This window comes from Aphanomyces astaci, assembly GCF_000520075.1.
Source record: "Aphanomyces astaci strain APO3 unplaced genomic scaffold supercont1.156, whole genome shotgun sequence".
NCBI lineage: Eukaryota > Oomycota > Saprolegniomycetes > Saprolegniales > Verrucalvaceae > Aphanomyces > Aphanomyces astaci.
The window spans coordinates 13962-30821 of NW_009798419.1; the positions used below are offsets into that span (position 1 = coordinate 13962).

Genomic DNA, 16860 nt, shown 5'->3' on the forward strand with positions numbered 1-16860 from the left:
GGTTTTGTATACGTGCTTTATTTACTGTTAATTCGTTTTTGGAGTGAATTTTCGGCTATGATTGGCTAGGATTGGACCAATCAATCGTGTTTCCTAGAATTCCCAACACCTCGCGCTGCCGCTTCTGCAAGATGGCGGACTGGGATGCGGAGACTCTCGACACTGTGTATGCCAGCATGCGAGATGATATTAGCTCCACAAAGCTGCGTTTTCCTGCTTCCAAGGTGGCGGCGATCATTGGGCTACATGAGTATGGGGATCCCGTGGAAGACTTTCTCGAGGTGCGTGCATTGTCTTCATCGAGTGTGCGTACGTACCACCTATTTGTCTCGTATAGTTCTTGTACCAGGACTTGGACGACCTCTTGGCATTGGATGCTAGTGTCCTCCACATGGAAGTGACCACGAAAGACGCCGAGCTTGATGCGCTGATCCGCAAATCCGGCGCCGACTCCGCCCTGAACACCCTCCTTCAATGGACGACTGACACCCGAACCACCGCCAAGGTGAATCACGCGCTTGGCCTGTCTGACAATGCCAAAAGTGTCATCGACAAAGCATGCAAGAAGAACAAGTTGACGACGGCGGAAGCCAAGACCTTACATCAAGGCCTGGCCTCCAAGGTGTGGCAGAGTGTCGGCAAGCGCAACGAGTCTCTTGCTATTCAAGTACGTTTCTTCTGTTAACTAGTCATGCCTGGAGTCACTATATTCATGCGACTGTGTAGCTATACGAAAACCAGCATGGGTTTGTCCCCATCTATCCACCATCATTGTCCTTGTGTATATACTCATACATGTTTTGTAGCGTGCGTGTCCACTCGACCAATGACAAGCTATACTACCTCTACTTTCCGCACCCCATCCAAGCCAAAGCACTGACGACAGGCGATCTCCCATCTTGTGGCTGCCGTCAAGCCATCGCATTGGAACATTTCATTGAACGAGTCGAAGTCGACAAGATGACATCATCCGCGTCCGTCGGGGAAGGAGGCTCACAGCATCGCACAGGGCAGCATTTCTCCATTTGCGGCATGATCGACGGTGTCGCAGACGTGCTGAGCATCAACGACGTCGACGACACGTGGTCGACCGAGCTCATCCTCGTCGAAGTCAAAAACAGGTTCAAATCTACAGTCCAACTAATCTTCTGACTTTATACCCCGTAGAATGCGTCAATTCCGCCACCCCGTGCCTCTGTATGACGTGATTCAGATGGCCGTGTACATGAAAATGCTGGGGGTGCGCCAAGGCGACATGGTCCAGTGCATCCATCAGGTGATACTGTTTGAGGTTATCTAGTTACAAGAATGTGTTTACGATGCAAGGGCCCCACCACCTCCATCCACGTCACGCGAATATCATTCGACAAGTACCCGCTCACGTCGACGGCGGTCCCGTGCAGTTGCACCCCCACCGACCTCTGGGTGTCCCTTGTCGTCCCTCGGATGTACACTTACGCAAGTGTGATTTATGCATTCCGCAGCCACGACAGTCGGCGACGAGCGTTCGTGCAAGCGTCGCCGCGTGACCAAAGGACACTTTTGAGGGAGGCCCTTCCGTTTCTCTAAGGTTTCTTTTCCTACTTGATATAATATGCATGCTGCCACGTCCATGGATGAATGTAGCGTCTGCATCACTGTCGCCAGGTTTGACCTCTACGATTCCAAGCCCCTAAGACGAAGTGTAGATCTATGATACGACAACTTTAGACCATTTCTATTGTGAAACACATCGTCGACAACGCCATGTAGACCCAAGCTGTAACCACCTTCGTACACAGCAATACAGTTGCATCAAACAGCACAACACCACAAGTATTTGCAAATGTAACCAGTACTTCATGTTAAGTTTTACGCAGCAAAGCTAGAACTAGTACAGGCACCTCGAAGTCGAGCAGTAGGAGTTGGGGTCGTCGTGCAAGGTAGCACGGACGACTTGTCCACAATATCATCCACTGCAGCGACAGCCGACGATGACAGACCAGCGTCCGCCGCAGCATCCGAAGGAGAGGCACCGGCGTCCACTGACGCAGCGACCGCAGTCACCACTTCCGTGATCACTTCGGCAGCTTGCGAGTTGGTCAAACCGGCATCGATGGACGCGGACGCAGCCGAGGCGCCTTCGTTGTCGATGGCATCGGCGATTTCGGCCGCTTGGGCAGCCGCCGCGGCCACGTCGGCGGGGTCCGCAATTTCGTCCGAGGCGGTCGTCACTTGGTCAATCACTTCGGCCGTTTGGGCGTCCGACAGGCCGGCGTCCAACGCAGCCGAGGCAGCAGACGCACCGCTGTCGATGGCATCCTTGATTTCTTCGACTTGGGCATCGGTGGCACCAACGTCCGCGGCGGCGTCAGCAGCCACTTCGCCTTGCGAGGGGATGTCTTCGGACGCAGTCACCACTTCCGTGATCACTTCGGCAGCTTGCGAGTTGGTCAAACCGGCATCGATGGACGCGGACGCAGCCGAGGCGCCTTCGTTGTCGATGGCATCGGCGATTTCGGCCGCTTGGTACTCCGTAGCGCCGGCGTCCACAGCAGCCGCCGCAGCAACTTCACCTTGCGTAGGTTTATCGATGTTGTCTAATGTAGTTTCAAACGAGTTGATGTCGTTGATTTGAACTACGGGCGTGTCATTCGATGCAGGAAGGGGGTCTTGAGCTTGTACACGGGCAACGACAAATAGGAGGCCAATCAATGCGACTTTGGAGAGTTTCATGTTGGCAAGTACACAAAGACAGGATTGGATTGACGCACACGAAGATGTATGTATACAGCAGATGGCCGAATGGAAAATGAGCTTTCGATCCGTGCTTGCATGACGATGCCCAAGATTTACAACTTTGTGACCTTTGGGGACATGTTCGATTTGTTGGCCAATCGGAGTGATTGGAAGATCATTGGGCAACCAATCACATTGTTGTGGTGAGTCACCTGTATGAAAGGTTGTCTTGGGGGGAATCCATCTATCTTCTAGTGAATACAGTACCATAAACCTCGACGTCCACATGAATCGAATAGTCTAATGTTGTGTACTTGACCTAAGCTATTGCTCCCGTCCTGGCGGGTTAACTAACACTACCTCGTTTAGGAGCCAATTGGGAATAACAACCACGGAGCTGTGATAGTATATATTAGATCAAACATGTGTCGTCTAAATATCCCCGAAACAACAAGAGTGTTTACTTCTTGGGGGGGGCACCGCCGGACGTTCCCATGCCCATGACGGACTTGAACGTGTCGTAGATCCACCATTGGAGACCGGTGAGGGTACCGATCATGATGATACGCGTGCCCAAACCCTTGGTCGCCAAGTTGACAATACCGGTTTCGCTGGCGATCTGGCCCATGGCCTTGCCCTTGTTTTCGGCCTTGCCCATAAGGGACACGAGCGAATCGGCAGGGTGCGACACGATGGCGCAGATCACACCGGCAATGTAACCAGACGCGAAGGTGATTCCGAGCTGGGTGGACTTGGGGTACGACTCCTTGGGTGCGGTGAACACGTTGGTGTAGAACGCTTCCACGACCTTTTCAAAGAAGAAAAACTTGGCCATGGTGTACGGGATTTGGCGCGACCACAAAGGCACGACGGAACCGAACGGGTAACGGGTTTCGGCGGCGTTGGCCTTCATGGCGGCGATGGCAGGGCCAAGGGCGGTGGGGAAGGAGCCGGCAGGGGAGGTTTGGACCTTCACCTTGACCATTTCCATGGGGCAGAGGGCAACGTCGGCGATGAATTCCGCAGACGCAGACCCGGCAAGGTAGATCGCGCCACGGTACGTGTACGCGTTTTCTTCGCCGGCAAGGGTGGAGTAGAAATCCTTGAAGATTTCATAGAAGCCAAACTTGCAGAACCCTTGGGCAGAGTAACCGATCGCGGTAGGCGCCCACCCCTTGAAGAGCGCGGCCGTACCTTCTTCAGCGGCCACCAACTTCAAGCCTTGCACAAGACCAGAGTACTTGCCGGGGGTCACTTGCATGTTGCACTTGACCACATCCAAAGGCGTGATGAACGTGTGGGTCGCACCGCACGACAACACACCGGCAATCATGCACTTGGCATAGTACGACGCATCGTGGGGCACGGCGTGGCTAAAGCGAGCATCCCAAGTCTTGCCGGTCGCCGCGGACGTGGCGAGGGGAACGCGGCGGGCCTTGTTCAAGGGGGAGAAGCCGGCCAAAGGCGCGGGCGCGCACAAGGACGAGACGAAAGTCATGCTCAAGTGGGTTCTGGGACTCGAAAATGAAAGTGACTGCATCAAGGAGCGGTGGTGGCGACGCTGCCTACTTTACCGGAAGGGTATACTTTGTCAACGCATCATAAAACGTGAAATTTTGGAAGAAATGGTTTTTTAATTACCATTCTGAAACGTATCAGTGGCGAATTTCACATACACCATTCCATAAAGTGCCGAAAATAATGCCAATTCATACAGCCACAAACGCCAGCCGACAAGTTGACGAATCAGCGACGGGCTACGACTATCAATCGATGCCATTGGTTGGCTACATAGGGGTAGGGGTCGTACGAAGGATGTGTCCGTCGAAGAAATATCGCGTTCATCGCTGTAAAGCTGGCATGGCAAGCATGTCAGGGGCGTACATCAGTCATGGCTTCGGCGGCTGCGAGCTGAACGCGTGAGTGTTGAAGCCACGGCGATGGAAGATGGTGCGGCGTGGGTTATCGCAAGTATTCGGAGCGCAACGGCCGGACTTTCCAAGTCGACACTGCTACGGACGATGTATCTTACACAAAGCCACTGTACCGGGTGCGCACGCCGACATTGGCGGAATCATTCTCCACAAGGAGCGTCATAATAATGTGCTTGTAGGATGAGATGCGCTTGATGCCGCGAAATATCGATGACGAAAAACTGTGTACGATTGTCGACAAGTCCAACGTCTAGTCTTCCGCGATGCTGTCGATGACGCTGCCGCAAACACAAATGCACTACCAACACTTGATGACACAAGAACTACTCTCGTTTTGGTTTCTCTCTTATTGACATGCCTACAACCGAGGCAACAGCGATGACAGTTTGGTCTTGAAATCGGTAAAGTACGAATTCACAGAGTACTTTTGGAACTGCGAAATGCGCATGCCGGCGCTGCTGAGGTAATTCCCGTTGGCATCGGTGCCCGTCCATCCGACATATACCTGATGGCAACACACACCATCAATCAATCATTCCATTCATGCATTCAGCACGAGGTACTACCGCAAGGTCGCACAGTCCAGTGGTGTTGAGGCACTCTGGAGACTCCTTGTAGCATGTGCTGCCATCGCCGAAGGCCGAATTGTACAACGGAATCGCCGGCGTTGAATACAAGTTCGCCTCACATGTCGTGGAATCGCAGAGATAGCATCCATCATCCCACGAAATGCCTTGCACCTACCAGTCCCCAGAAGCGTAAATAGTTACGATCACGACAGAACCAACAAACCTCGCCCTGCTTGACCGACACAACGGCGGTGAGAATCGGGTATGCTTTCCCCTTGGCGGTCGTGTACTGCTTGTACACAGATCGAGACGACATGCTGGAGATGGTCATGTACGCGGCGGCAGACGAATTGGTCGGACGGATCCGGGTATCGGTGTACGCTACAAGCAAAGGGGTTGGTTCAGGTCGTCACCACCACCGAGCAGCATCAAGTAGTCATACATTCATACAACCGCAGCTGAACGTATTGGTCCACGACAGGAGCAAACACAGCGCGGTATTGGTCGTTGATGTTGATGCAGATGTACGTTTGGTCGCCTTTCACGACGGGGGTGGTTGCATTGCGGTCGTTACAAAACCCGGACGTACTGGTGGCATGGGCGACATACGCACATAGCGAGGATGTGATCCACAAGAAGAGGTTGCCACGCATGTCAGCTCTACACGCAAATGGCGATGCGTTCTGAGGTTGCTTGATAATGCGAAAGGCAAATGAATCAAGAGAACACAATTAGAAAACGAAACCGACAACCAGGGGTCAATCTTTCCGGATAAATATCCGGTTAATCGATGGCGCTTTCAGGTCAATAATTAAATAGCAAATCTCAAGTTGAATACATAATGTAAGCGAATTGTCTAGAAACTAATTTAATGCATCGTGAACCAAATCGCGCGAAATTTTAGTGGAAGGTTCACCCGAGGAAGGGTGAAGATGGCACAGGATATGCGGGAACTGAGGAACTACATCACGGCCAAGGACGGATACGAGTATACAGAAGTGGCCGATGGCTTGGTGTGTCTTCACATCACCCACTCGAACCTTCGCGCGACGATCGTGGACATTCGCTTGGACATGCACATGACGCTGGCCGAAGTGAAGGAAAAAGTGTACCGGCATTGCGGTACAAAGCCCGATTACATGACGCTCGTCTTGAAGAGTGGGTCTACGGTTATCGGGATCATGGACGACGAGAGGCGCATGCTCGGGTACTACCCCGTCCAGCACGGGATGACGATCCACGTCGTAGACAACGATCCGTTCTCGCTTGCGAAAGGCGGCGGACTCGAAGACGTGTCGTTGATCAAGAAGTACGAAATCAGCGAAGAAGACTACGACAAGCGTATGGACTGTTCGTTCTTGAACTCCGTGGTTAACCATCGTGCAATTCATAGGCGCGAACACGGTGCGCAACTACAAGCGGGAGCAAATCGCGAAAGATCCCAACTGGAAACCGCCTGTCCTCATGGGCGCGGGATTGCGCGGCATCAAGAAGGACTACGGTCCCGAGACGGTGGAAGGTATCGACGTGGGCATGCGCTGCGAAGTCACGCCAGGCGGACGCCGTGGTCGTGTCGCGTACGTCGGCGTTGTGCCCGAGTTGGCGTCATCGGAAGTGGAAGGGTACTGGGTCGGCGTTGTCTTTGATGAACCTGTGGGCAAAGGCAACGGGTGTGTCAAAGGCACGCGGTATTACGACTGCCTCGACAAGTTTGGGGGTTTCATTCGACCTCCCAATGTTCAAGTCGGCGACTTCCCACCGCAGGACGAACTCCTCTCGGACGAAGATGACGAGTTCTAGATCGATGAGACTTGACAACATGACTCTGGTTTCTCTGTGAAGGTGGTTGGCATGAAAGGATCCCCTCTATGGAGTCTAATGTTGTGATATCAACTACCCATAACGTTAGCATGGACGCGACGACGGATTTCTCGTTAGTGTATGCACTTGCTCCACGCGCATGCATGTTGCTATGGACAATGAATAGGGATGATGCCTTAAATTTCAGCCTTCTTCAAGATCTCCTCAACATTCCAGCGCTTTCGCTTGCTCAACGGACGCGTTTGACTGATGCGCACCATGTCGCCAATGTTGCACGTGTTCTCTTCGTCATGGGCCATGAACTTCTTTGTCTTCTTGTAGTACTTGCCGTACGTCGGGTCCTTCACGATGCGTGTGACGGCGACGAGGACGCTCTTCTGCATCTTATCGCTCACAATCTTCCCAAAGATAGGCTTCATCGTTCGCCGCTGCTGCTTGTTCAAATGCACCACGCTTCCTGCCCAATCAGTGGCATCCGGATAATCGGAGCGACTTTTTCCGGATGTTCCCACCACCCACATCTGGCAACAGTGCCAACTCGACAACATCATGGCGGAAGAGTTCCTCCTCACGGCCGAGAAGAGCATCGACCTGGCATTCAAGACGCGCACATGCCTTCCAGGCGACGACATCACCCAGCACATCACTAACGTCACGCAAAAGCTCCGCCTTGGTGCAGGTCTAGTTGCGACCACTGACAACCGAGTCGTGTGTACCAACGCCGGGGTTCTGCGCTACCGACCACCGAACCGGTACTGGCTCGACTTTAACCACAAGCGCGTACGTGTACACGTTCTATAGCTCAAACGATCGTCTTATCCTGTATGTCATTAGTACACGCCTGCGTTGGACGACGGCGTCGTTGGCATGGTCGTAGACAGGAACGCCGAGTTCTACCGCGTCGACATTGGTGGCTCGTGCGTATCTCCGTCTTCCTAGAGAACGAACCCCATGCCCTGACATATCGATGTAGCTCGTTCGCCACGTTGGGTATGCTCGCGTTTGACGGCGCCAGCAAACGCAACCGTCCCAACATGCAACCTGGGTCGTTAGTGTATTGCAGAGTGGTGCGAGCGGCAAAGGATCTCGACGCATGTGTGACTTGCGAAGGTACGTCCGTTGAATGGTCGACAGGACAGTCCCTCACGCCGGCCGACGGTAGCTCCCACTCATTTGGCCAAGAAGGACTGGATGACGGGGCTGGCTATTTACGGCGAACTTACGGGCGGATATGTGTTCAAGGCATCGATCGGTCTCGCGAAAAGGTATAGACATGTCAAAAGTCAAACGTAGACGCTTAAATGAGTATATTGTTGATTCGTTTTTGGTAGTTTGGTGCAAGACGAGTGCGCCGTGTTGGAATCATTGGGCCGCGCCATTCCATTTGAGCTCGCGGTGGGGGTGAACGGCGTCGTGTGGCTGAATTCAAAGTCCAGCCAAGACACGATCCTCGTGGCAAATGCTATCCTCAACTCCGAAGGCCTTACCCCCGCCCAGTGCGAAGCCATGGTCGCCAAGTTGGTCCAAGAACATGGAAGTAGTAGTAGCCAAAACTAATACTCTTTACACACACTAGTTGTAAACTACTACTCCGGAGAATATCCTAGCAATGTATCACGTTCCGTCCGCGCCGCAGAGGTACTTGTGTCATCAAGGAGAAATTATCCGAAATATATGGCATTTATCCGGACAATTGACATTTGAACATGACCACCGCGTTCGAGTATTACGTCCTGCGGCATGAATTGGACTGCCAGGCGAGACGAGATCGCGAGAGCGTTGAGGACAGCAACGGAGGTGGAGTGGAAGTAAAGATGTCGCGCTTGCCCAACGCTGGCCTTGGGCTGTTTGCCACCACGACGTTCAATGCAGGCGACGTGGTCTGCGTATACAGAGGCCAGGTCCTTGCGACAGCAGACGCGTTGAAGGTCGCGGACAAGTCGTACTTGATGCGGCTTGGAGGCGGCGTGTACATTGATGCACGGACCTGTATTGGTGTGAAAGCCAGATACATCAACGACTGCCGAAGTCGAGGTGTCCACAACGTCGAGTTTGAAAAGTTGCCACTGCTCCAGAAAGCCAACGTTCGTGCCACGCGTTATATTCACATCGGAGACGAGATCTACGTCGACTATGGCAAGTGGTACTGGCTCGCGTACAACCTCAGCCATCCCCACGACCTCATAAAATAGTAGCCTCATCAGAGTATTCCACTTAACCACCAAATCCTCGAGCCAAAATGCACATTTGGAAGCCCAGAGTGTCACTCATCTACATTCAAACCCAGCCATTTCATGTCCTGTAGCTACCAAGCATTCTTGTACGGCGTCATATCTGATAGCTTGCTCTGGCTATCGATTGCGGCCTAGTGCTGCTACAGTCGAGAGTGGGTACTGAAAGTCCCCTTGTCCAAGTCAACTCTCATACGCGTGCAAGTGCTATGGTTGAGTCCGACAAACAGTCGGCATTGATGACGTCCATGAAGAACATAGCCACCAGGACAGTGTCGTCCAGATTGTTTGGGACAGCTGGGTAGATAGGTACTCTACATGTACCTATCGTCATGATGGGCAAAGACGACGCTCGCAATCATAACGAATTGGTCACCTGTGATTATCCAATACTAATATAATGGTCACCTGTGATTACAGTATCCAATACTAGTTTGACGTTGGCACTTTCGCTTGCGTGGATGGAGGGCAAGGTGGCCAGCATACTGTACTTGTACTCGTAGCCAATCTGTGCTACCGTTAAAGCAGGCGGCTGTCAAAACACTTTGTGTTATGCCCATGCTGCTGTAGAAGGACCCAGTCCCGAGTAGAGTGGAACGAGCCCAGAATCCACCGTTCCATGATGTTGCCCCCATGCATATCCAACAATTCGCTTCACGTTGCTAGCATGAGCCACCATAATAGCCCTCCGATCAGTGCAGAATGAATCGCTATGGGGTGTCTTTGTATTCTGTATGCGTGGTAAACTCATGGTCATTGGGTCAACCAATCAAGCAGACTAACTAGCAACCATAATAGCCCTCCGATTCGGACGGCTATTATGGCGGCTCATGCTAGCAACGTGAAGCGAATTGTTGGATATGCATGGGGGCAACATCATGGAACGGTGGATTCTGGGCTCGGTCCACTCTACTCGGGACTGAGTCCTTCTACAGCAGCATGGGCATAACACAAAGTGTTTTGACAGCCGCCTGCTTTAACAGTAGCACAGATTGGCTACGAGTACAAGTTTACTAAACTTGTACTCGGATGGAGGGCAAGCGAAAGTGCCAAAGTCAAACTAGTATTGGATAAGCATAGGTGACCACTTCGTTATGACCGTGAAGATTCTCCCAGTACCACCAGAACGACAACGCGGAATTCACCAAGTCCGGCGAAGTCCACGGGAGTCTCCTCTTGCGGTCAGGGCCACGCCAAGGACCTCTGAGAAAGAGCAACCCTCCCCTTGGCAAATGCGTTGTGTCGTCTCTACTGTCGACATTCTGCTGCGTTTACCGGACGACGCTGCACATGCCCTCGTGGCTTCGCGTTGGCAGAAGTCAGAAGGAAGTGGGTACAGTGGACATCTCCAGCGACCAGAATGTATCGGTGACCTTGTAGTTGGTTGACTGTTTGCGCGTTGGATCAGTTTCCTATATGTGAGCGATATGTGTCCCAGTCCCCGACGCCGCAACTCGGACGATATGCATACGTGCCAATCATATTCGTCGTCTTGGCTCGTGTTGGAGCTATGCGTCAGTGTCTTGCACTATACTTCGAGTATTATATGTATTTGAACCGTCGGCAAATCGATCGGTGGCTGATCAAACGGGTTGGCGACCCGTACGGTGCATCGGCCGTCAAGGATATCTATCCCCATCTTACCAACGAACAAGGCTATGTAACGTGACCGATCAGTGATCCGCCAAAATTTGGATTTCTTCCTTCTTGAATTACTCAGTGGCTATTTGTGCTAACGTGATCGACCCAACTTTTTTCAATACTTAATTCAAGTGTAAATTTTGGCCGATCAATGATCGACTGTGTAAAGTGCCGAACTTTGACATTTTTTTGGCCTGCCAAGTATTGTTTAAATCGATACATTTGAATATGCCGCGAAAGAGCTTTCCGTCAGCTTTCCGGAAATGTTGGTTTCAATGAAATGCCATGAAAACCAATTGAGATATTTTAGTTTGAAAATTTTGAAAATTTGGCTGATCAATGGTCGATCACGTTAGAACAAAGATGGACACACATTCTGATAGCCAATTTCAAGTGCTTTCACAAGGATTCAAAATCGATCGGATCTGACAGTTCATGTTTCTCCAATTATTTTAGAAAGTTGAGCTATTTACACAGTCGATCAGTGATCCGCCAAAATATATACTTGAAGTGAGTATTGAATTCAGTTTAACAAAATCCAAAATCTTTAGCTGAAAATATAATATGATAAAGGTATATTAGTTTTAGAAATGTATGAACTTTTGAAGTATTGACAGGTTGGAGTGTTGGACAATTCGTGCATAATTTCTCACGAGGTCAATGTTTGTAAGAGGTTTTGTTTTGTCCAATACAATTCGAGAAACCATGTTATTGGATAAAAAAATTTGGCGGATCACTGATCGGTCACGTTATATATATATATATATATATATATATATATATCCCACGCAAGTCATAGTCTCAAACGGGAGGCTTGGACCATATTCACTTCTAACACTGGCGTAGGAACATACGAGCATATGTACTCATACACGCCGCCAAAACCCGCTTGCATGATGCTGCTCGTAGAGTAAGAGTTTACCGTTCAAATTATTGATCTTGGGTAAATAGACAGATATTAGGAGCGACATAATTGTGTTTACTTATCCGCAACAAAGTGGAAGGCGATGGCCGAGGAAACTGAAGGCACGACACCGTCGTCCTTGGACGTGGAGAAGATCAACAGCGGCGTCCGCTTCTTGGGGCATCCAGATGTGCAGGTAATACTGCTTGCAGGGCAGCATGTATCTCACCATGCGGCGATTCCGAAGGCGACGCCCTTGTCGGAGCGCCTTGCTTTCTTGGAGAAGAAAGGCTTGAGTAGGGCGGAGATCAATGCCGCCATAGAGAAGCACCAGCAAGCGATGCCTTTGGCGGTCGCTGAACCAGCCCAATCGCTGACATCGCTCGCGTGGTCGATCTTGTTTCCAGCAATCAGTGCTGCCACGTTAATGGGGGTTCTTTGGCGATTCTTGCGAAACGACGACGACACTGCGACAGGTTCTGGAAGCAGCAGGGACTTGGACCATCAAGGTACAACCATACACTGCGCCACCACGGGGTCCTTAGTCGCGTAGGGGTACCTGCCAAGTCGCCGCTGCAGGTCGCCCTGGACACCCAAACTGAAGAACTTCGCAAAGTTGTCCATCTCCTGCAAGAAGAAACCAAGTCTCGGCGCATGCAGTCCGTCGAGCAACTCGAGCACGCTCGTGAGATTGCCAGGCTTCACGCGGAAATCGCAGCGCTAAAGTTAAAGTTGGCAACCGGCGATGACGACTCCATCAACCCGAAAGCTCCAGAGACGTCCACAGGTCATCCAGCCCCCCCCGACGGCAAACTCGCTGAAGTTGCTCATGGGAAGAGCACTGAAGAAGCCTTTCAAGCCCAAGTGCATACGTTCTTAGAAGCGCTTCGTCTGGTGGAGGCAGATGTAAGTGAAGCAACGACTGACTGAAGAGATTGATGGACATATTTGGCTCACAATTCGAATGTGTATGTATTAGAACTCGACCGAGGTGATTCAACATGCTGCCGCGGTGCTGGTCATGTACACAAAGAACCTGGTGGAGGTATTGTGGATTTGATTTTGATATATCAAGTCAATGAAAACATGATATATATTTTTTATAATATATATATGCTGTGTAGCACCCCGGCGTACCGCGCTACCGACGCATTGCGATTGGAAATGCCAACTTTAAGCTCAAAATCGAACCTCTTGTGGTAGGTACTCACTCCTCGTAGTGTTTATATTCGAATGTGATAAAATCCGTGTATATATACTACATACATGTATGCGTAGCACTACGACGCGCTGCTCTCGAGCATTGGCTTTGACAAAGCGGGCACCAACTACTTGGAGTGGAAGTGGCACGCCGCCCCTGTATACAACACGCACGTGGCCATCTTGAAGGCGGCAATTCACGCATTTGAACATGCCGCGACGTCGTGTTCGCTGGTGGACAGTGCGCGGCGCCATCTGCAGTCGTCCAGGGAAGCCCCGCCGACCGCATCATCCGACCAAGAGGTGCAGACGGTGGTACCCGCCGAGCACAACAATCTCGCGTCGTTCTTGGACAAGTTGAAGCCCAAAGTCGACGTTGAACCCACGACTGGTATTGCCCCCATTTACATGTAAAATTTGGTTGACTTTTGTGCTGATTCTTTGCCAAATCTATCGATCTTTTGTATGTTACCAGTGTGAATTTCATTCACACACTGATTCGATGTTGACGTGGTCGACGAGTGGATTTGATTGGCTACTACTAGATTCTGTTCTGGGTTTTGATTGGACGATCGATTGTCTGTGGATTTGGTGCTCTGCTCATACGATTTAGCACGACAATTTTGAATCGACTTTCAATATATATATATATACAGTATATATATATATATATATATATATGTCCTGTACCATTATATGTTTACACTAGTTGTAGAGGGAGAAGCCACAACAGCACCGACATTCCCGCCGACATTCAGTGAAGTTGCCAAGATGGTCCAAAACGGAGACACGTAAGGCGAGATATTTTTTTATATGTTATTTTTTGTCCATGGCATGATATTTCGGATATATTATTGATTTCGTAGGGTTCCAGGCATCCGCGAGATCGAAGACAAACTGTCGAGTGACACGGACAAGATCTTGAGCGCTGCCACGGCGGCGGCGTCACAGCAAGCAGTGGTCGCCAAGCCTTGGAACAGCCCGTCGTAGCAGTAGTAGTACTAGTAGTAATACTAGATGCGGTCGTAAATGGTAATGAGGATGGCACGGCAGACGCTCAAAAACAACTCCCAGCTCGCGAGCAACAGCTGTCGCGTGTCGTCAGCGTTTAAATACCACACGTCCACTGCCCCCAGCGAACTATATGGCAAAACATAAATATGTATATATTCATAGAATCTGCATAATATATATAAGTATTAATATACGTACTCGATCAGGGCGGAAAAAATCACGTCAATGTCTGTGAGACGCAATTTCGAGTCTTTGAACACGATCCCAGCTGCGTCCACGAGGTCTTCGATCAAATCTTTGAGCTCCTTGGGCTGGGACAATCCCGCTCCAATCGACAACAGCTATATATATGTATAATATATTCACAGTTGCGTCATTTTGCAGAATTTAGATTCTGGTGATAGTACATACCCCTCGCACGATGACGAGCATCTTCAACCCCAAGTGCTCCAGTTGATCGCCTTGTAACGACACTTGCAACACCGACTAGAAACATATATTTTATCATAAATACACGGATATAAATATCATGACAACATATATATCATCCTTGGTAATATTAGATAAATATCTCGGTCATAGTATGAATGTGTGATATCTCCAGTTGAACGCCATGTAAGCGCTTGCCACGTCGATTGCCGCGATACATAGCATATATATATATATATCCATGCATGTTCAGCTTTGTAAATATGTGCATCTACTATAAATAGTAGTACATGACATATGTATACATGCACATATGTTCAGCTTTGTAAATAAATACTTTATAGTATACCACATAGTATACCGCATACGTACCATACATAGTGTGTATATAATATATCTACTATTGTCGATTTGATACAAATTTGGGGAGAGGGTGCAATCGAATCGCGCCGATCAAACAATCGATCTGATTGGTTGTTGAATTTCATTGAGAAGGTTTTGATTGGCTAATAGTGTTGAGCTCATCGGAGGTAGCCAATCAAATCGATTTAAATTCCAACGAGAAACCATAACACAATGAAATTTCACTCGAAAGCACAATACTTCAAAGTACTATACAGTAGCACAAGTATATTTTCCAACAAGGGAGAGGCTACGTACGTACCATGACCATGTTGCGGTACTCTGTCAACGTTTCAACGTCGTTCAAAAAGTGCGCTTTGAGATCTCGCAGTGAATTGGTCATGCGCTGGTTCAAGTCGACGCCGACGCATGCGCGGGCACTTAGGGGGGTGACGCGGGCTTCGAGGACGGCTACCGATGGCCACGGATCCAAATCCTGCCGCCGCCGATTTTAGTATTACTAGTAGGACCCCACCGCGTACATTGGTTGCCGAAGCCGCTGCGTCGGGTCGGCGGCGCAGGCACAGCAGGGACGAGCTCTCCGTGAGCACGGACGCCGCCGCCTTGGCTTGGAGCTTGGAGTGGTGTCGCTTGATGGAGGGCGCGACCCAGTGGCCCATGAGGAGCGCCGCGAAGAACTGCAGGTCGTTCCATGTCAAGAAGCCCACGACCTTGTGCGACGGGTGCACTTCGAACCGCCCATGGATTAAGAACACGACGCAAGCATACTTGGCGGCCAATTTCTCGGAAATCAAAAACTGGTCCATGATGAGGCGCGTCAGCGGGCCCTACTTGGTGTCGTTAGAAATGTCCTAATATGGAGGATTTGACTTGAAAGTTGTTTTTCTCTTCCAAGAACGTGTAGATGCGCCGCAAGTTTTCAAATTGGCGGCGGCAGCTACAACAAAAAGGGGTCGGATTGCGATGGGGAGACGCCAGACTCAATGGGAAGCTGACTTTTTCAACGTGCGGAGGGAATGCTCGCTCACTTCGTCCAAGTCTTTCTGTGCGCGGGACGTGAGCTTCTTGCCCAACAGCCGCCGCACCACTGCGCCGTCCAACATGTAGTACTTTTCGGTCATGTCTTGCTGCTGCCACGGGGGGATCTGGAAGAGAAGTTGCGTTCGCAGCAGCAATGGCTGCATCAGGTACGTCTCGAGCTTCTCAAACAGACGGTACTGGTCCACGGTGTCCCGCCAAATCAAGTCGCGCAGCTGGTCGACTTCGTTGGTGCCATCGCTAAAGTCCAGCGTCGACGACATCGGAGGAGGGTGGGCGTACGACCGGAAGCGGATGTCCAACGCGCTGGATGTGTTCTGCCCTTCCAGCCACAGGGCAAACACATCTTCGCTCAGCAGGACAGGGTCGGTGAGGAAGGTGTCGAAGATCTCACGCATGCTGCACCAGCAGAACAAACTCCAAGTCCTCACCATTTCATTTTGGTCAGTTGTTTTCTGTTGAGATATTTTGAAGCACAAAAGAATATTCGTACTGATGATTGGTAATGCAAACTGTATCGGGTTAGCTGGGCTGGGGAAAAAATAATTCTAATTTAAATTAATCGTAATTGTACCACTGCAATAACATATTTTCTGTGCTTGCTGAAAACAATATTTTATTTTCGTCAGTTCGATCACCAGCACCAATAATAAATTGGTGGACCATATTGACCAATAATTGTTTACAGTTAATTGTATTCAACCTCTCCCTTCTCATTACTATGATTCATATCGCCATTATACCTCATACTAGTAGGAGCTCGCCAAACTCTTCGACAAGATCGACGAATCGTCTTCCGCGACCCCAAAACTCGCAAGCACCGCATCGTAACTCGGTTCAAGTGTCGCCGGTGCGCGACATCCACAAACATCACCATCAGGAAGTCGACTGGCTACCAAAACCTTGCCCAGCACGTGAACTCTGCGCACCGAAACTTCTTCGCCACCGTGCTGACGACACAAGTCTGGACGAAGAGGTTGAAGGGGGTGACGATGACG

General features: G+C 50.4%; 12 protein-coding genes across 13 annotated transcripts; 7 read left to right on the forward strand and 5 right to left on the reverse strand.

Annotated features, from left to right (window-relative positions):
• The first annotated feature begins 109 nt into the window (after positions 1-109).
• Positions 110-1615, forward strand: H257_18345. 2 transcript variants are annotated; one of them, XM_009847384.1, is made up of 6 exons: positions 110-281; positions 338-667; positions 727-746; positions 807-1121; positions 1168-1276; positions 1327-1612. In XM_009847384.1, the coding sequence occupies exons 1-6, from the start codon at positions 132-134 to the stop codon at positions 1567-1569; spliced, it is 1167 nt and encodes a 388-aa protein (XP_009845686.1). In that variant the 5' UTR covers positions 110-131; the 3' UTR covers positions 1570-1612. The 2 variants fall into 2 exon arrangements, with proteins under 2 accessions (XP_009845686.1, XP_009845685.1); XM_009847383.1 differs by having other exon boundaries at positions 1168-1615.
• A 236-nt stretch (positions 1616-1851) lies between these two features.
• On the reverse strand, positions 1852-2721 carry H257_18346 (hypothetical protein; the record flags this gene model as incomplete). The annotated part of the gene is made up of 1 exon (XM_009847385.1): positions 1852-2721. The coding sequence occupies exon 1, from the start codon at positions 2713-2715 to the stop codon at positions 1852-1854; it is 864 nt and encodes a 287-aa protein (XP_009845687.1). The 5' UTR covers positions 2716-2721.
• A 367-nt stretch (positions 2722-3088) lies between these two features.
• Positions 3089-4337, reverse strand: H257_18347 (hypothetical protein). Its single transcript, XM_009847386.1, has one exon. It carries the CDS (start codon positions 4256-4258, stop codon positions 3179-3181), a length of 1080 nt encoding a protein of 359 aa, XP_009845688.1. The 5' UTR covers positions 4259-4337; the 3' UTR covers positions 3089-3178.
• A 225-nt stretch (positions 4338-4562) lies between these two features.
• On the reverse strand, positions 4563-5939 carry H257_18348 (hypothetical protein). Its single transcript, XM_009847387.1, has 4 exons — positions 5664-5939; positions 5445-5602; positions 5219-5392; positions 4563-5157 (listed from the first exon to the last, which is right to left on the reverse strand). Exons 1-4 carry the CDS (start codon positions 5872-5874, stop codon positions 5011-5013), a joined length of 690 nt encoding a protein of 229 aa, XP_009845689.1. The 5' UTR covers positions 5875-5939; the 3' UTR covers positions 4563-5010.
• H257_18349 (hypothetical protein) lies at positions 4588-4906 on the forward strand (the record flags this gene model as incomplete). Its single annotated transcript, XM_009847388.1, has 3 exons — positions 4588-4637; positions 4666-4768; positions 4832-4906. 3 exons carry the CDS (start codon positions 4588-4590, stop codon positions 4904-4906), a joined length of 228 nt encoding a protein of 75 aa, XP_009845690.1.
• A 159-nt stretch (positions 5940-6098) lies between the features above and the next one.
• Positions 6099-7502, forward strand: H257_18350 (hypothetical protein). Its single transcript, XM_009847389.1, has 2 exons — positions 6099-6562; positions 6615-7502. The coding sequence occupies exons 1-2, from the start codon at positions 6154-6156 to the stop codon at positions 7019-7021; spliced, it is 816 nt and encodes a 271-aa protein (XP_009845691.1). The 5' UTR covers positions 6099-6153; the 3' UTR covers positions 7022-7502.
• On the reverse strand, positions 7131-7502 carry H257_18351 (30S ribosomal protein S17). Its single transcript, XM_009847390.1, has one exon. The coding sequence runs from the start codon at positions 7459-7461 to the stop codon at positions 7219-7221; it is 243 nt and encodes an 80-aa protein (XP_009845692.1). The 5' UTR covers positions 7462-7502; the 3' UTR covers positions 7131-7218.
• Positions 7503-7566: 64 nt separating this feature from the next.
• Positions 7567-8639, forward strand: H257_18352 (hypothetical protein). The gene is made up of 5 exons (XM_009847391.1): positions 7567-7822; positions 7877-7959; positions 8016-8152; positions 8205-8307; positions 8374-8639. The coding sequence occupies exons 1-5, from the start codon at positions 7592-7594 to the stop codon at positions 8597-8599; spliced, it is 780 nt and encodes a 259-aa protein (XP_009845693.1). The 5' UTR covers positions 7567-7591; the 3' UTR covers positions 8600-8639.
• Positions 8640-8748: 109 nt separating this feature from the next.
• Positions 8749-9287, forward strand: H257_18353 (hypothetical protein; the record flags this gene model as incomplete). Its single annotated transcript, XM_009847392.1, has 1 exon — positions 8749-9287. One exon carries the CDS (start codon positions 8749-8751, stop codon positions 9232-9234), a length of 486 nt encoding a protein of 161 aa, XP_009845694.1. The 3' UTR covers positions 9235-9287.
• A 1015-nt stretch (positions 9288-10302) lies between these two features.
• On the forward strand, positions 10303-10653 carry H257_18354 (hypothetical protein; the record flags this gene model as incomplete). Its single annotated transcript, XM_009847393.1, has 2 exons — positions 10303-10319; positions 10380-10653. The coding sequence occupies 2 exons, from the start codon at positions 10303-10305 to the stop codon at positions 10651-10653; spliced, it is 291 nt and encodes a 96-aa protein (XP_009845695.1).
• Positions 10654-11757: 1104 nt separating this feature from the next.
• Positions 11758-14199, forward strand: H257_18355 (hypothetical protein). The gene is made up of 9 exons (XM_009847394.1): positions 11758-11824; positions 11877-12014; positions 12066-12327; positions 12372-12724; positions 12798-12863; positions 12943-13017; positions 13097-13409; positions 13734-13809; positions 13885-14199. Exons 2-9 carry the CDS (start codon positions 11922-11924, stop codon positions 14006-14008), a joined length of 1362 nt encoding a protein of 453 aa, XP_009845696.1. The 5' UTR covers positions 11758-11824; positions 11877-11921; the 3' UTR covers positions 14009-14199.
• H257_18356 (hypothetical protein) lies at positions 13788-16306 on the reverse strand. Its single transcript, XM_009847395.1, has 7 exons — positions 15821-16306; positions 15695-15761; positions 15346-15651; positions 15126-15299; positions 14444-14518; positions 14231-14373; positions 13788-14158 (listed from the first exon to the last, which is right to left on the reverse strand). The coding sequence occupies exons 1-7, from the start codon at positions 16294-16296 to the stop codon at positions 14032-14034; spliced, it is 1368 nt and encodes a 455-aa protein (XP_009845697.1). The 5' UTR covers positions 16297-16306; the 3' UTR covers positions 13788-14031.
• Between the last annotated feature and the right edge of the window lie 554 nt (positions 16307-16860).

Excerpts from the sequence above, each read along its gene's own strand:
- H257_18348 (XM_009847387.1), bottom strand. The coding sequence starts at position 5,874 with ATGCGTGGCAACCTCTTCTTGTGGATCACATCCTCGCTATGTGCGTAT. Across the intron at positions 5,393-5,444 it reads TGTCGGTCAAGCAGGGCGAG|GTGCAAGGCATTTCGTGGGA; the intron begins GTTTGTTGGTTC and ends GGGGACTGGTAG. Across the intron at positions 5,158-5,218 it reads CTGGACTGTGCGACCTTGCG|GTATATGTCGGATGGACGGG; the intron begins GTAGTACCTCGT and ends TGTTGCCATCAG.
- H257_18347 (XM_009847386.1), bottom strand. The coding sequence starts at position 4,258 with ATGCAGTCACTTTCATTTTCGAGTCCCAGAACCCACTTGAGCATGACT.
- H257_18356 (XM_009847395.1), bottom strand. The coding sequence starts at position 16,296 with ATGGTGAGGACTTGGAGTTTGTTCTGCTGGTGCAGCATGCGTGAGATC. Across the intron at positions 15,300-15,345 it reads CAGCGGCTTCGGCAACCAAT|GATTTGGATCCGTGGCCATC; the intron begins GTACGCGGTGGG and ends CGGCGGCGGCAG. Across the intron at positions 14,374-14,443 it reads TGCTCGTCATCGTGCGAGGG|CTGTTGTCGATTGGAGCGGG; the intron begins GTATGTACTATC and ends ACATATATATAG.
- H257_18352 (XM_009847391.1), top strand. The coding sequence starts at position 7,592 with ATGGCGGAAGAGTTCCTCCTCACGGCCGAGAAGAGCATCGACCTGGCA. Across the intron at positions 7,960-8,015 it reads CGCGTCGACATTGGTGGCTC|CTCGTTCGCCACGTTGGGTA; the intron begins GTGCGTATCTCC and ends ATATCGATGTAG. Across the intron at positions 8,308-8,373 it reads TCGATCGGTCTCGCGAAAAG|TTTGGTGCAAGACGAGTGCG; the intron begins GTATAGACATGT and ends CGTTTTTGGTAG.
- H257_18355 (XM_009847394.1), top strand. The coding sequence starts at position 11,922 with ATGGCCGAGGAAACTGAAGGCACGACACCGTCGTCCTTGGACGTGGAG. Across the intron at positions 12,725-12,797 it reads TTCGTCTGGTGGAGGCAGAT|AACTCGACCGAGGTGATTCA; the intron begins GTAAGTGAAGCA and ends TGTATGTATTAG. Across the intron at positions 13,810-13,884 it reads ATGGTCCAAAACGGAGACAC|GGTTCCAGGCATCCGCGAGA; the intron begins GTAAGGCGAGAT and ends TTGATTTCGTAG.
- H257_18345 (XM_009847384.1), top strand. The coding sequence starts at position 132 with ATGGCGGACTGGGATGCGGAGACTCTCGACACTGTGTATGCCAGCATG. Across the intron at positions 747-806 it reads CTATACGAAAACCAGCATGG|CGTGCGTGTCCACTCGACCA; the intron begins GTTTGTCCCCAT and ends CATGTTTTGTAG. Across the intron at positions 1,277-1,326 it reads TGGTCCAGTGCATCCATCAG|GGCCCCACCACCTCCATCCA; the intron begins GTGATACTGTTT and ends TTACGATGCAAG.
- H257_18350 (XM_009847389.1), top strand. The coding sequence starts at position 6,154 with ATGGCACAGGATATGCGGGAACTGAGGAACTACATCACGGCCAAGGAC. Across the intron at positions 6,563-6,614 it reads CGAAGAAGACTACGACAAGC|GCGCGAACACGGTGCGCAAC; the intron begins GTATGGACTGTT and ends TGCAATTCATAG.
- H257_18351 (XM_009847390.1), bottom strand. The coding sequence starts at position 7,461 with ATGAAGCCTATCTTTGGGAAGATTGTGAGCGATAAGATGCAGAAGAGC.